The following is a 17,661-nucleotide window of genomic DNA, read 5'->3' on the forward strand; positions in this document are numbered from 1 at the left end:
CCTTTGTGAATGTGACCTACAAGCATTCTTTAACGGCTAAAATGAAGTGGCAAACCGTCTTGACTTTATAATTATGAGCTACAAGCATACTCTGATGGGCAAAGTTAAGTGGCAAACCCTCATACCTACTTACATTTGTGCTGGAATGACTCTGTGACAGCAGAAATGTGCATAAACTACTTACGGTAGGACGTTTTGCCAAAGTAGGACGTTTTGCCAAAGTAGGACGTTTTGTCAGAACACCTGTAATATAAAAAAAGGTGTCAGAAACACAGTTTTGACAGTTAAAATATCCCGTCTCATGTCAGTACGTCTAAATACTTGCCACACCCCATTCTCACTGGTTAACACTCGCACTGTGCGCGGGTGTAAACGTGCCCTTGAGTCACCTAATAACCGTTTCACAATCTCCGAGTCTCAGAGTAAGACCTAATAATGCTGCACACAGTGACAGCAGGGGCTACAAACCTCCAGAGGATGTGATGCAATGCGTCATTATCATAATATATGCTGATATCACTGCTCCCGTCCTTCGCCAATCAGCGCGCTTCACTTTCACCACCTGCTAGGAACTGAATTCCATCATTCCAGGCATTCCTACTCTCTCCCTCCCTTCCCCGCCTCCTCCTCCTCCTCTTCGTTTACAAGCAAGTTTGTCCCGACAGCTCTGCTACTATTGTCTGGCCTCGTACGGGACCGCTCAGTCGCGGCTTGAGTTTTTTTATTTTTCTGGCACTCTCTTTGGGACCATATGTTTTATTTCGGTTAATTTTTGTGTGGACGCTATCATTCTGGAAGATACCAAAGTGGCGCTTGAAGGAGGTATGTGCTGCCAAACATGAAGTTGTGTGTCACTGACATTGTTTCGTTTTTGTTTTTTCCCCCCAGTAGTGTGAGAGTGCAGTGTTTATCTAAGCTGCGAAGGACAAATATTGGACCCTTTTTTCCCTGTAATATTAAGCTTGTAAATGAAGCCTGTGTATTGGAGCGGTTAAAAATAGGGCTGAAATATTATCGGGCGCCTTCTTACACATTTCATTCACGATATGAAGCAGTGCTGGCGGGTTCCCAAACTTTATAATGCTTTCGGCCACACGCTTTTCCTTTAGAGATTTCACTTGTTTGCAGTGAGTGTGGAGGAAATGAGTGAAAGCTTATCAATATCAAGAGGCTATGCATTTCCTCTCCAGTGCCAGGCAGAGTTCAGTGCAGATCCTTTTGCTCTAATCCTTCCTGGATAGGGTTCATCTTAAGGGACCGCTGTTAAGGAAGCACTGAGTCAGACCGATATAAATACTCTCACCGGTGGGAATAAAAGTGGACGCACTTGCTACCATTATATTCGGCTTTTTTTTTTTCAGCGCAGACCTGTCCCATCAAATGCTTGTCGAGTTTCCTTTACGCTCACCACCGTGTAGTAACGAGGTATCCCCGCGTAACCCTGCTGCGTTTGCGGTTTGATTTGAAGTCGTAGTACGGGCTACTTTTCAGTAGTAACGATGCTTGATACTCTATTTTCCTTGAGTAACAAGGTATCCTAGGAATGCAGAAAGAGGGAAGAGAAATGCGCTGGAGCATTTTATAAATCCACAAATACCTTTCATAGCTCAGCTAGTCAACACTGTAGGAGAGAACTAAAAAAATAATCTTAAAAAAACAAACTAAGAAAACAAAACTCTGTGTCTGAATAAGAATATGACAACTCTAAAGTGAATAAAAAAGCTCTAAGTGGTAATAATGAAGTGTAATTACATCAGGAATGACAGATGGCTGGTTTATACATACTCCTGCTGATGATAAATGACAGTGTAGGAAGCATAATTATTTTATAGAACGACTACTGAACAAGACAGCAAAAAATGATATATATTGTAGGCCATGCTTTCTTCATGTTGATGAGTGAGGCTCGCAGACCACACAAGTGTTTGAAGGTACTTTCACAATCCATCTGGATTAAGGGCTTGCTGTCAGTGCAGCAAACTCTTAATCCCAAACTTGGCCCAAAAGTGAAAGGCTTATTGACAATCAGCTGGATCCAACAAAGACTCTTAAGGACCAGTCACACATGTGATCTCAAGTCTGATCAGTACAATGAAACAACATTCATACAATTTTGAATTTCAGTGAAAGCACCTGGCTTTTTTAATGATTATGATCTGGTATTACAGGGCCGATTTAAGTTCATGGGCCACATACAGTCCGGTTTGATCTCATGCGAGTTGGACCAGTAAATCCATTGTATCATAATGTTTTTGAAATTAATAATTAAATTTAGTAATTACATGTGCATCACAATTTAGAGTGAACCTTCACATATAGAGTTTCACGGAGCTTAAAAACCCAGAAAAACAGATTAGTATTTAATAATTTAAAGAACTCTTGGAGCTCTGGAAGTCTTTCCATACATTTTCTCTGCTGTATAGCAATGCTGCCATCACCACACCAGGAGAAGCAGTGTGTTTTCCCAAAATATTTAATTATTTTGCAGCTAATTTTATTGTTATTATATATATTTTTTTCTAAATCAACCCAGTTTGCCAAACTGAACCCTTTGGCAGCATGTTCTGGCCCACGAGTCATATATTTGACACCCATATGTTGATATAATTTTCACAGTCTAATGACATAAACGATAGAAGTATCAACAAAATAAAAGCTTGTAAAGTTAAAAACAGTCCACTTATAACCACGAAATAGACATAAACTAAACAAAGACATTTTAGCCATTTAAAGAGTGTTTGATTTGTTTAATGTTAATCACATTATTAATTGCACGCTTTACTTTGCCCCAAATTGCATTTAAAGTAGCCTTTTAAGAGAGTTTGTAAACCTTTCACTTCAGGGTTATGGTTATCTTTGAGGAGTTGCACATGAGCACTTGGTAGACCCTCAGCATTCATGCACCAAAGACACTCGTAGTCTAAGCACGCTTACTGGGAATATATCATTTATTGCAAAAGGGAAAGGTCCAGTGTATGTGGCTAAGATTCTCAACACACCTACTTAACCTATAAATAATAAATAAATAAAAAACATATTAATATTGATGACAGTATATATTTGGTAAGAAATTTGCATTTTTATTTCTGTTTTGAGTAAAGGCTGGTTTGTTTCATTAGTGCTGAAAGGACACAACTATTAAACACTGGCTTGTAATGTTTGACTACAATGTCTTTGTTATTATATTTTATATTTATACCTAAATCAGGTGAGACTATTCTAGTATAAAGGCAAAGTCTTGGACAGGTGATTGTGCTAAAGGAACACTAAGCACAATCATCTTAGTGATGAGTAGAGAAGCAACATTTTGTAATATAATGAGGAAAAAACGAGAGAATCTTTTATATTTATATTCTGCATCAGTTAAAGCAGTCAGATTTCTTATTTTTACTTTTGTGCACCATGAGACTTTGAAACAGTTTTGGAGCTTTTAAGGAAATTAAATATTAACTCCTTTTTTTTGTTTGCTTAAACTGACAAATAGTGATCCCTAAAGAGTTTTGACACTTTGCCCTCCTCTCTGCCCTGCAGGCATCCAAGCATGGAGACGCCACTGGATGTTCTGTCGAGAGCAGCATCGTTTGTTCACGCGAATGAGGAAGAGAGTAAGTTTTATCAAGCTTCCATTTCTGCTTGTATTTATGAGCCTGCAGAAATCGAGTTCAGATGCATGCCGCTTTTTTGCTTCCTCTCCCTCTCTATTGACTGTTGTACCGTTGAAAGGTGCAGGCAAATGATTTGTATCATTACAGTCATGCTACATATAGATGAAGTGCAACTGTATTTACAGTCTAAACCCCCGGGCCACGTTTTCTTTCATAAGACAATAGGTGTCTTTGTGTTGTACAATTGTGCTTTCTGATTTGCAGGCAAATTAGACCAACGGCCTTCAACTGTCATCACTACTTCTTTTTAACCAGCACCTCGCTGTTAACCTGCTTTTACTGAAATCAGGGTGGGGTTTTATCTTTCCTGCTGCTGACTCTGTGTCTGTGTCACTCTCATTGATTTCTGTCCATCTTCTTCTCCAGTCATTCACTTCATCGCTGTCTTAATTTCTCTTACTTTTTTTGTTCCGGCCTCTTCTGTCATTTCCTTTCTCTTTCCCTAATCATGTCTGAGTGCTTCTGGCAGTGCAGAAAAAAATTCCTTCCGAGATTAACGAGAAATGGCCGGTCCTTCTCAGCAGGCCTCCCTGCAGCCAGCAGGCTCCAGAGCTGAGCGAAAACTACAAGGACACTTAACATTCAGTGGATACCACTGATAATTGACATGCACTGTTTAGAGGAGGCAGCTCAGTTTGTTATTTTTGATATTTTGCACAGAAACACAGTATGTTTGTTTATTTGACTTTTAATAATTGGTCTTTGGTAGAGTGGCATTGGAAATGTTTGTACTTTTGTTGAGAGAAAAATCTAGAAGCTCTGACTTTGTGATTTTTTGTGATTTATATCCATAAATACCATGATTTGAATTCTTAAAAGAAACAGGACATGCAGTGAATTCCACTGAGACAAGTGTTTCTTAGTATTATTATTTTATAGAGATTCAGTCTTCCTATTGTGTCTATTTCACTTTGATAAAACCTGCTAGAAGGTTATTTGAAGATCCCCATTTTGGAGCTGATTAAGTTGACGCACATATAAGCAAGTCATTATACAGTAAGATAATCAGAACTGCTGTGTCACCAGCGTGTTCCTGTAATGTTCTGACTCAAATTAAGTGGAATATCTGCTTCCTTGTACTTCTCAGTAAAAGGCCTTGGGATCTCCCCACCCCTCTTCCTCTGCTCCCTCGCTCCCCTGCAGTGTTTTTGTTTTTTTCTCCTGCGCTGATGCCACTTTTTGTTGTCAGCTGTGTATGGCCTCTTTGTCCAAAGACAATGCACGCAACCTGTTTCCACAATAGTGCGGAGAAAACGGCTTGAATCGGAGAGCCAGCTGAGCTAACTGCTACACTAGTCAGCTAACGAGCGAGTCTGCCAAAACTAGCTTCAAGTTAGTTGAACAACCAGGCCAACAGGCAGTTATGTCAACAACCTCTGTGGGCTCATTTGCATTTATGACGAGCCTTTGCAGAGACCGCGCAGCACTTGACACCAGAGCCTTGTCACAGATCAGGGAGAGGCTCAGGCCTGCCTTTTCAACAACTGATTTAATTCACGTTGAATGAGTGGGGCTCACTTAGGCCAGTGCTTTGGATCAGATCAGCTGTTCCAACTAGGGGTGGGTTTTTATAATCGATTCATCGATTAAAATCGATTCTGGCTTGGATAACGTAAAATCGATTCATTAAAATCCTGAATCGATTTTTTAATATAAATTTATTTTGTCCGAAATGCCAGAATCTCTGGTGACATCTCACAAAATTTCAAGAACCACCAAACAGTAAATGAGAGCAGGTACAGGGATTCTGCACATAGACTTAAACACACAGCGCGACCCGCGGATCAGAATCAGTTAGATGTCGCCTTTCTCACAGTCGGGGCTGAAAGCCGACAGCTCGCTGATCCGGGTCCGCGCTTTGTGTTCACGCCCTTTATGCGCTGATTCTAAAGCTGTTAGTTTGATCTCTCTCCAAACAATATTGACCGAACCAGCAGCAAAAGAAGATCCAAACGCTTCACATAAACATCGTCATGAATTCACTCTTTTACTGTTTTGCTTCCATTGCGATGCGCAGCTCTCTCTCTCTCCCTCTCTCCCTCCCCCCCCTCTCTCGAACAGTTTCGCTTTCTTCATTATTCGCTTGCTTGTTACGCACAAGTCTACTGTTGTTTACAGCGCTGTCGGCTGCTGTTTTTTTCCCTTTTACATTCTTCCGAAAAGAAAACCTCATTTCTGCTGTTCAATACTGAACAAATTTAAACTTTTTAATATTATTCAAAATGCAAAATGCTTAGCCGTGTGTCTAATAAAACCGCTGTAACGTCAGAGGTAATGTTCATTAATTAATGGTTTTCTTTCGTTTTTGATGTACTGCAGAATATTTTTATAAAATCCCAGGCCAGGAAAACCTTCATGTTTTTCTGTGTTTTATCCTCAGCTACTTTGACACAAAGGCATCTGCTGTGATGCTCACACCTTGGATAAAGTCTTGCGAGTGTCAGCTTCCTTTTTATAGATACAAAAATATGTAAATGTTCTGATCTGAATTATACTTCTGACTGTCAAAATTTCCCAGATTTAAATCGAATCGAATCGAATTAAATCGAATCGTGGATCGAATCGATTTGGGACCTTGTGAATCGGAATTGAATCGATTCTAGAAATCAGTGACGATACCCAGCCCTAGTTCCAACCATACCCCTGCATACCCCTGCAGATAAGCCATCACTGTTTGAAATATTTCAGGGAACTATAGAAATGCCGTCTTGAAGGACATAAAATTACTGAACATGAATAATGTATTGACATTACTGCAGTAATGTTTAGAAATAGAATTGCTGGCTCAGGCCCAAATATTAAGGCTAATTGAATATGAAAGCTTATACTGTACAAGCTTAAAAAGAAACTCTACTTCCATTAGTTCTAACAACATGAGGCAACTCTTCAAGGAGAACCCATAGATTGTATAGAAGAGGTGATGCAGTCACTGTGATGTTGCTTAGTTTTGTGAAGACTTGATGTGCTTCTCTCATATGCTTATTACCTGTCAGTCACACTGTAAGGCATTCCTTTCTTTATCCTCCTTTTTGACTCTGATATACAAAGGCACTTCTGTATTGGTTTCACTTTTCAGACCAGGAAGTTTTTGTCGTTTATACAATTCAAACATTTTGTTTTCCTTTTTTTGTACTTGTGATGGGCTGATAGCAGTAACGGCTTTGTTCACGAGAATCTGCCGACAGTTAGAAAAGTATAGAAATATCATAGCCTTGGATCTACGTTTGTATGTCGCCTTGCAGGTTTATGAGTACAGTTAAAAGAAAAACTGGTTTTCCATAGAATGTGATCTGAGTCAAAGACAGTGCTCTTAAACTAATGCAACACAACAAGTTTCCTGATTACAGTACACTTATCATTAAACAAAACCAAACAAACATTTAAATGTTGCTGTTAGCTGCTACAGACCTGAAAGTCAGACTTCTGGGCTTCTCACAGAACTGGTTTAATTCTGCCGTATCGTTTGTGCTAAGCATTGAAGGCTCTCTCACGGTGAGAGATGCATTGCATCTCTGCAGGATTAATGTCCAAGGCTCTGGCTTGGTGCTTAGAACCTCTGCTGAGCTCCAGCTGCACAGCCACCCTGACATTCTGTAAGATACCTGGATCAATTTTGCAGTTCACTTTCTCTTTCACTTTCACTTACTTCATCTATAAGGCGATGTTTGCATGCTGGGACGAAGTGGCTCTTTGCACCATATTTTTTGTATGTTTCTCTAAGCAATTCTAAGCAAAAAACTTCGATGAGAAACTACAACTTTAACCACTATAGGGAAAAAGCCTGCTAAAAAAATTATATAAACGTATATAAATATACTTCAACCTACTCCAAATATGAAACAGCACAATGCTTGCATATACATACCTACAGTACACACACTCTTCAGCAGTACCGGTCTTTGTCAGGGAGCCACCTTCCGGTTTGAGGACAAACTGTCTGCATGCAACACTAATGACAGGTTTTATGCTCCTGAAGCCGAATATATGGTAATTACACACATACTAAAAAAACAGTGAAGTAAACTGTGCCTTGTATTTAATGGTGAATGTGGGTAAATGCTTAATACTTGTCATCACCCTCCATAGCAATTTTGGTGTCTACTTGGAAGATCTCACGGTGTGCTCCACCCTTCCTGGAAGCAGACCTGTATTTGAAAATCAGTCTAGAATGCATTGCAAGCCCAGCTTCAAGGACAGATTAATTATTTTTGTTTGTAGCTTCGCGTTTTCTGCGTCTTATAAAATATGCATGCACATTTCCTGAATAATAAGTTACATAATATGTTTCATAAATTCGGTGAGCGCTCTCAGTGAGCAGGCCCAGATTGCGTGTTGGATCGTGGACGTCAGACTGAAGCCAGTCATTCCAAAGAGAGCCAGCTATTTAGGGTTCTATTGAAAAGATGGAATACGGACCTTTTGTTTTTGACAGGAACCACAACAAAGAAGGAGTTGGTGCCAAGAGAAGGTGGTTGTGGTCTCGTATGGTGCACTCAAATCCTACTTGTTTGTTTATAAAATAAACGTACACGCACGCACGCACGCACGCACGCACGCACACACACACACACACACACACTTTCAGAATACACCCTTTATTGTTAGTTTCCATGGTTTGTTGAAGCACTCATTCTTTTTCCAACTATTTCAACTGTCTTCCTCACTTATACGAAATTCTGACTGATTGTGATGAGTGGCATACAGTAGTTGCTTTCTCATATAACAGTAACAAAAATTGGATGGATGGAGAGACAGACGGATTGACAAACATTGTGTTTTCTGGTTCTGCCAGTTTTTATTTTATTTTCCAATCTGTATATTGAAAAAAGTCACTTCATCACTTTGCATTTAGTGCTTATTAGCAAAACTTAAATAAATTGTTCACAATAATCTCACTGTGACACGAGCTCTCATTTTCAAGATCGTCCTGTTTTAAATATCCATAAAAAACTGTTTAAACATAGTATAGTTATTACAATTCTGGATAATAATAACTGGAAAATTACAAGTAAAAATAAAATAAAAGACTGTAGCAATAACACAATAAGAGCAGGAACAGCCATCCAATAATGCTTTCTCCATCATCCTCAGAATCTGTTTAAAACGCTTCAGTCCAGTTAAGCTGCATTATAAGAAAATGCTTTTTTCCCAAGTTCTGTGCATACATTGTTGTAATAAACATTAAACAAATGTTAGCACACTCACATTTTCATTTACGACAGTGAACTCTACAAACATTTTCTTATAAATACTAGCAAAGTAGCGTTATCATTGTTAGCAGGTAAGCGAATTGGTATTAGCTGGTGTTAGCATTAGCTAGAAATGCTAATGTAGGAACAATGGTATTCGGTAATTATTAGTCTTATTTAAATATAAAGATAATATACCATTAAAAAAAATACAGAGCAGATTTATAAAAGGAGAATGAGGGGATTAACAACACCCGAAGGCTAAATTTATATTTTGTTGTTTTTATTTCAGTTCTTCAGCTCATTAAATGTTCATCAAGTGGATTTAACGAAACTGGCTTTGACACTGTGCTTGCAAACGACAGTAAACCTCCTCAGTTTAGTCACACAGCTGATGTTTATTGAGGTGTACCGCAATGGTAGAGGCAAGTTTGGTTAATCTGAACTGGCACTTTTCTAAACTCTTAAAGGGTGGTGTAGAAGTTCTTCGAGCAAATGTATTGTCCGGACTAGTCGTAGCATGTCGATGATGATTTGTATGTACTTGGATCAACACTGAAAGGGAAATCGGAGACCTTGCATCACTGCTCTTTGTCTAAACCCATCCGGAGGGATTCTACGTGGGAGGTAATTTGATTGAGAATTCGTGCCCGTGGGTGGGATGGGTTTGGTTTTGTTTAGGGCTTCCTTAGGAAAGAGTAGGTTTGCCCTCAAACCTGTTTTGGTTTCTGACTTTTCTTCAGTTCAGCCCGTGTAACATGACACAGGTTTTAAGTGAACATGAAATGTAGATAATGAGTAGCACAGCTCCTTCTGTGTAGTGCATCAGGCTTGGTGGGGCATTTTGAAGGAAATGGCTTAGATCTTGATACACACGATCTTGTATGTATGGGTAACCCAGTGGCTCACAAGAAAAACAAGTGGGTCTTTGATTCAACATTGGGAGCCAATGATAACATTTTGCATGATTCACAAAAGGACTGCATACATGCAAAATAGACATTTGTTTAACTGATACCTTTCTGAGTTTCTGATTGTTTGGCAAACTCACACAGAGTAGAGAAATCCAGCAAGTCAGTGCTCTTGAAATGGTCTCATGTACCTCATATAAAGTTGAGACTTGTCATCAAACTAAACAAAAGTATTTAACTTTAAGGCAGAAGGTGACATTTTATTAACTTTTAAACAAAGCCTGCCTGCGAAGCTAAGCTAACTGCCCTCTACTTGTAGAATAAAATTATAATTTTTAAACAGACATTAATACTCAAAAGAAATGAAGGAACTTCTGGCCTCTGTAAAAATGCTAAGTGTTGACACTTTTCACACTTTTTTTTTTAATCTATCCATAACATTAGACTACGATACATTATATATAGCAGCTGGACCTATGACCATTAATAGCCCCATGGCACATCTCTATTATAACACATACAGTGGGGCAAAAAAGTATTTAGTCAGCCACCGATTGTGCAAGTTCCCCCACTTAAAATGATGACAGAGGTCAGTAATTTGCACCAGATGTACACTTCAACTGTGAGAGACAGAATGTGAAAAAAAAATCCATGAATTCACATGGTAGGATTTTTAAAGAATTTATTCGTAAATCAGGGTGGAAAATAAGTATTTGGTCACCTCAAACAAGGAAAATCTCTGGCTCTCACAGACCTGTAACGTCTTCTGTAAGAAGCTTTTCTGTCCCCCACTCGTTACCTGTATGAATGGCACCTGTTTGAACTCATCATCTGTATAAAAGACACCTGTCCACAGCCTCAAACAGTCAGACTCCAAACTCCGCCATGGCCAAGACCAAAGAGCTTTCGAAGGACACCAGGAAAAGTATTGTAGACCTGCACCAGACTGGGAAGAGTGAATCTACAATAGGCAAGCAGCTTGGTGTGAAAAAATCAACTGTGGGAGCAATCATCAGAAAATGGAAGACATACAAGACCACTGATAATCTCCCACGATCTGGCGCTCCACGCAAGATCTCATCCCGTGGGGTCAAAATGATCATGAGAACGGTGAGCAAAGATCCCAGAACCACACGGGGGGGACCTGGTGAATGACCTGCAGAGAGCTGGGACCAAAGTAACAAAGGTCACCATCAGTAACACACTACAACGGCAGGGAATCAAATCCCGCAGTGCCAGACGTGTTCCGCTGCTGAAGCCAGTGCATGTCCAGGCCCGTCTGAAGTTTGCCAGAGAGCACATGGATGATACAGCAGAGGATTGGGAGAATGTCATGTGGTCAGATGAAACCAAAGTAGAACTTTTTGGTATAAACTCAACTCGTCGTGTTTGGAGGAAGAAGAATACTGAGTTGCATCCCAAGAACACCATACCTACTGTGAAGCATGGGGGTGGAAACATCATGCTATGGGGCTGTTTTTCTGCCAAGGGGACAGGACGACTGATCCGTGTTAAGGACAGAATGAATGGGGCCATGTATCGTGAGATTTTGAGCCAAAACCTCCTTCCATCAGTGAGAACTTTGAAGATGAAACGAGGCTGGGTCTTCCAACATGACAATGATCCAAAACACACCGCCCGGGCAACAAAGGAGTGGCTCCGTAAGAAGCATTTGAAAGTCCTGGAGTGGCCTAGCCAGTCTCCAGACCTCAACCCCATAGAAAATCTGTGGCGGGAGTTGAAAGTCCGTGTTGCTCGGCGACAGCCCCAAAACATCACTGCTCTTGAGAAGATCTGCATGGAGGAATGGGCCAAAATACCAGCTACTGTGTGTGCAAACCTGGTAAAGACCTATAGTAAACGTTTGACCTCTGTTATTGCCAACAAAGGTTATGTTACAAAGTATTGAGTTGTATTTTTGTTATTGACCAAATACTTATTTTCCACCCTGATTTACGAATAAATTCTTTACAAATCCTACCATGTGGATTCATGGATTTTTTTTTCACATTCTGTCTCTCACAGTTGAAGTGTACCTCTGGTGCAAATTACTGACCTCTGTCATCATTTTAGGTGGGGGAACTTGCACAATCGGTGGCTGACTAAATACTTTTTTGCCCCACTGTACATATAGATTCAGTCCATGTTTTTCACTGACAAACTCTGTCTTGTTTTTTAGACAGTGGTTAAATTTACAGTAAAAGCTACCAGCAAGAATCAGCCACAAGCAAAACAATGGAAGACAATGTGGAACATGATGGCAGACAGTGCAGTTATTTTTCATAATACCTTTTATGTGTGTCCTGTATTGTGTCTAGTTCAGTTGTTTTATTGGTCAGCTTTACTATCAGTCCTGTAGCCGGTATCTCTTATGTTTCATTATTTTACAGACTACGTATTACAAGAACTGTTAGGCCTGTCTGGGTCATCGCCCCTATCAGTTGTTCTATAGTTCAAAGAGTCTGCAGTAGAAAAGCCTTGTTTGTCAGAAAGGTCTTTATCAGCTGTAACGACCACAGCGATTTAAGGCAAAGTGATGTAAAAGTTTCTCTCATCCCATTTTATCTCATATTTTATTGGTAAACTTTTTCCATAGTTCTTTCACATCTGTTTGTTATGGTCTTCTTTTTACCATAACAAAAGACATTTATGGTATGTAAAATATTACTGGACCAAAGGCTTTGCAGTGTGTTTGGCTGTTTCTGGGTAGGATGAGTCAAATGATAAAGAGTGACTGGAATTGCACTGGGATTATTTTTTATCATCCTCCAGTTTGATAGAGTTAACTGTTACTATAAGCCTGTTATACTATGATAAAAGCAAAGAGGGAAGCATTATTTGATTCTGATGGCCAATAAAAACAAGGCATAAAGTAATAATGGACTCTTAGGCATTATGAATGTTACTGCTCCAGTAGTAATATTACTACTACTTCTCAGACAAATGATGTGTAGCTCTCCATGTTAAGTCCATATTCACTGTCCAACTTAATTATTATTTAATTTAATTTATTTATTTATGTTGTCTGCAGCAATCAGGATTATTGTCTGAAGGCCAATAAAAATGCCCAACAGATTTTATTTTCCTAAGTGAATCATTACGGCTTTGCCAGGCTGGTCCACTTGACTGATCCTTATTATTTATTTATTTATTTATATTTTTACTTTTAAGTTATTACAATCTGAACACAAAAGACTGGGGGACAAGAGAAGTTAAAGAAAAGGAGAGGAAAAGAAAAACAGAGGGGGAGAGGGACAGAGAGAAAAGACTGAAAATCCGATGGATCACCTGCTGGAAAAAAAAGAAAACAAGCAAAAGAGAACAACACACCAAGGAAACCAGCAGTAATGGCGCAGAAGCCACAGGGGGCTGCAGTGACATGCCTGCAGGCTCTGCCGGCAGCCTGCTATGCCAGAGCGGGCCAAGCCCCTGGGCCCAGAGAGCCGAGATCTGAGGGCCCCACCAAGCAGCCGCTGGGAGTGAGCCAGTACACACTCGAGCGCCCAGCTCTGGACACTGAGAACCACCAATGCACTGACGGGTGAGGGCATCAGCGACTGGCATCAGTGTGGTGGGGGGAGACAGGCCCTCACACTCAGGGTGGCCTGAGATGTTCCCAGAGAGGTGGAGTCTAAGACCCAACCTGACATATAAACATAGACCATGTAGTATGCTAGTAAAAAATTAGCTGAAGTAACGAAAGTAAATAGTAAAACAAAAACAAAAACATAACCAGCTAGCAACAATTCCCAAGTGGCATGTTGCAGGATGAAGGAATATGCTCAATGTGGATGTAGGTGATTACTATTACGGAAGTCCATGTCTAGCCATGAGATAATTAAACTGTGGATATGGTACAGTATATGTGTTCTGCTAATACATCCTGCAAACGTCTTTTTGCACTACCAGTGTAAAAAACTTTGCCCTAGCGCCACTATAGCCCAATAAAATAGTTAATATTAAACTCCTTTCGAGTGTGAAATCTTAGTCTCTTAGTCTATAATACACCTGAGCAATGATTGCAGTGGTTGCTCTTATTGGATTCTCTAGGTTTTGAGCCCAAAGTCAGTGTACTGTGTTTTGATACTGGTTCTACTATCTTTACAGTATAGCAAGGGGAGAAAAAACATATTTTATCTTATGATCTTTATAGAAAACAAAGGGACTTTACATACATCTGTATTTCAAAAAAAAAAACAACAGACAGAAAGAGTGCCAGAGAGTGCCCTGGAGTTCTTTGATGATTGACCTTCCTCAGAATCATACATTCGTACAATTTGAATGACCCTGAGGGTTTGTTCCCCTCCTGTTCCTGTGTACAGAATACTGCCATGGCTGATTTTCCCCAATGCAGCGTAACAAGCAGTAAATGAAAGATGACTTCATCTTTCTTTACCTCTACACTATACACTTCCTTTGACAGTTGTATTTACATAGGGCTTGACCAATGCACACTTACTCAGGTATTGCATCACCGCCGGTTCAGCAGACGGCTATTAAAGCGACAAGTTCTACAGGCTGCCATTGTTGCAGGGTCAAAAGTCAAGTGTCACAAGATCATGGTTCCAAGCCTTTTTTTTTCCTGTTACACACAGTTTTCCCTGTAACACACATATACAAAACCTCAGATTGTTTTGTATATGTGTGTTAAAAATGTCATTTGAGTTTCTTACGTTGACCAATTGCTTTTTTTATAGTTTCTATACAGATATTACACATAAGCAAGTACTTGTCTCTCAAATTCGATATGACATACACTGCAATGTGGTATATTTCACAGCAGACTCCTTTAGGCATGGAAATCAGGCTTTTTGCAATAATATTTTACGGCATCAACAGCATCAAGTATGAAATATGTATTGAGAAAATAGTACAAAGAATTATCATCTTTATTGATTAATTTAAATTATTAGAAAGTTAAGTAACTGCAGAAACACGCAGATCATCCAGCACACTCCTTACTTTTGGGTATCCACCAGGTTTCATGTAAAGCTCCTCTCTTCTTTCTTTACATGAAAGTTTTCTACAATGAGTGAAATAGTCAAGTCACGTTCAGAGAACTCAGCTGACAAGAGGCGGTGGTTGAATTTGGGTCCTAACATTGACATTTAAAATGTAAAAGAAACCGTGTCCTAGATTTGCTTTCAGTAAATGTCACACTTGCTGGTCTTATAGCAGCTCTGTGTCTCAGTGAGGGAACCTTCTCTCAGAGCTGTGCTGACCACACATATTTGACATTCCTCTCTTTTTGATAGCGCTCGCTATAGCTACTGAGAATGAAATAAAATAGGATTGCATTGCCTTTCACAAAAAAAGGTTGACTTTTCTAGTGCAGGAAAAGCATTTTGATGAGTCATTGTTACTTTTCTTTTTTTTTTTGTTACAAAGGTAGTTCATTTGACCTGTCCAAGCATACAAAAAGAAATGCGCACACATCTTATGCAAGGCAGCAGTTTTAAAGAATGCATTGCATTTATTTATTGCATTCTTTTGTGTTCACCTAGATGAATCATTGTCTAGGTTAGATTTCTCTATTTTCTGTACATTTTAACTTTCAAATGGGAATTTCAGGGTTACACTAAGAATATCAACTATTATATTGTGTTAATTGCCACTGCATCCAGCATAGCAAAGCAGGATACAAAACAAAGATTGAGAAAATGAGTGGCAGTGGCACAGACATTCCCCCGGGGTCGGTTTGCTACAAGCTAATTGTTAGCATGGCAAGAATGTTGTCATAGGTTCGAATGGCTGATGGGCGGAGTTATCCTTTTCCATTAATAGAAATAGAATCTGTTTGGTGTGATATATTTGAAGTGCTTAACCATTCTTTAATTAGCAACAAAAGAGACACTGACCACCCTCAACTTTTCTGTGTCAAAGTTGGATGCCATATTTGGAAACTTTTCTCTCTTTTTTTTTGGTGGTTATCAGCATTTTTTTTTTGAGAGATTTGAATCTCAACTTGCTGTACATAAGATTGGAGATGTGTTTCCAACAGTAGCATAATATTAGTATCCAGCCTCGCATTGCCTGAAGCCAGCGTAGCCAATGCCAGCCAGTTTCTGTCAAGACGGTTTTCTTTATGCCGTAAACAAATATTGGCAGGCACGCTGCAGGGGAGGAGTAGATGAAAACACTTAGAGACAGAGGGAGAAAAAAGATCAGGCAGATAGAAGATGTGCAAATCAAGTTTAGCACTGACAGACAAAAACTCTAAAGATGAGCAAGAGATCACGTGGAGAGAATGAGTGAGGAAGCCTGCTCAAACTGCAAAAAGCCAAACAGGACAGATGGACTATACTGAAGAGAAGGTCACAGATGACTAGGATGTCTCAGCTGTGAGAGAACACTTTGCACAGGACATAGCGGGCTTATGTTGATTTTAAAGATCATATAACACTACTAAGAAACCACCATCATTGTTGATAATAGTTACACTGACTCAAGTACTGCAAAACACGCATTTGTAACAATATTAAGATAAAATTAGGGAAAAGTTATAAACCACAGTAAAATAATTTAGAAAAAGAAATGGAAACCAGACAGAATTAAAGCAATTTGACAATACACCACTATGAATGAGACCTAACCCAGCTAACAGGTAGAGGTGAGTTGAGGACTGTAGGAAGATGACCTGATCTGAAAGGTGAAACTGTCCAGAGTTTCAGAGCTGAAACTAAAACAGCTCAGTCTGCTTTTAGAGCAAATCTGGGAACTACTCGAAATTTCTCATGACCTAAGCGAGGCATATGGGACATAAAGTTTTAACAGATCTGATAGATACTCAAAGGCAAGCACTTAAATGTGAACAAAGGAATCTGGTTGCCATTAGGCAGCACCACCATGAAATGGTCTTTGTTCCTTAAATGAACCTTGGAGTAGCTCAAGCTTGAATCTTCAACCTTAATGGTGTACTGACTCTTATTCAGAGCTGTCAGTGTCCACGTGGCCCAGATTCCAAAAATATTTGTATATAATAATGTATTTGTTGCGATACTTTCCTCTACATATATTTAAACCTTTGTAACATGATAGAAGTTTGCTAAATGTCCTAAAATAATACATTCTGAATTATACAACTTAACCTCCTAAGACCCGAACTCTTCCACGACATGCATTTTTAATTTCTCTTTGATATTCGGGCATATTGGGGCCCGATGAATGTAAAAACAAAGAATTACCAGATTTTTTTTTACTTTATTTTTGTTTTTAAGAAAAATGAGAGCCACAAATGAGGATATTCATTTAAAATTTTGATAGAACAGTAGCAGTATAATGTCCTCGTAAGTGGATATCAGGCCTATGTAGAGCAAAATTTAGTATTTTGGTCTAAATAACCCAAAATGCGATGTCCACATATGTGGACGGCAGGTCCTAGGAGGTTAAGGTATTTTTGCCGTTAAGGTTTAGTAATTGGATATAATGCAAAAAGTAGGGCATATTGTACATAATGGTGATCTCCGTCATTTACCTCTTGTCTCCCATTAAGTTTGTTGTATCTATGATGTCAGTAGTATTATATTACAGAGTTAGTATGTAGGTTTTAATCGAGTTCGAGGTCGGTGTCTCTTATGTGATGACAGGCTAAAAAAAACCCCCCAAAATAACAAAAACACAAACTCCAGTGATGTAATGGTTAAACAGTCCCACCAAAAGCGAGCTTGTGTTTAATATTAAACAAGGCCGTGCTTAATAATAAACAAAAGGTTTCAGCTTTTCACCCCACGCCAGACAAAGGCGGGAAATGACTGAACGGCTTTGCTTCCACACAGTCACCTGTTGTTGTCATTGTTTCAGTGCAGCAACCTGATATTTCCTCCTGTGGGAGTGTGTGCTCACAGAAACCATGTGTAAAGAAGCAGGGAGATTTAAATGTTTAAACTAAAGTTTTGG

The 17,661-nt window shown here is 39.4% G+C and overlaps 1 protein-coding gene across 1 annotated transcript in view; it reads left to right on the top strand.

Moving 5' to 3' along the window:
* Positions 1-573: 573 nt before the first annotated feature.
* Positions 574-17,661, top strand: part of vgll4b (vestigial-like family member 4b) — a 39,867-nt gene continuing 22,779 nt past the window's right edge. Inside the window, exons 1-2 of the mRNA XM_026167712.2 lie at positions 574-822; positions 3,532-3,605. Of these exons, the coding sequence (XP_026023497.1) occupies positions 3,542-3,605 (64 nt within the window). The 5' untranslated portion in view covers positions 574-822; positions 3,532-3,541. The remainder of the gene's footprint in view (positions 823-3,531; positions 3,606-17,661) is intronic.

The sequence above is a fragment of the Astatotilapia calliptera genome, chromosome 5 (genome assembly GCF_964374335.1).
Source record: "Astatotilapia calliptera chromosome 5, fAstCal68.1, whole genome shotgun sequence".
NCBI classification, from domain to species: Eukaryota; Metazoa; Chordata; class Actinopteri; order Cichliformes; family Cichlidae; genus Astatotilapia; species Astatotilapia calliptera.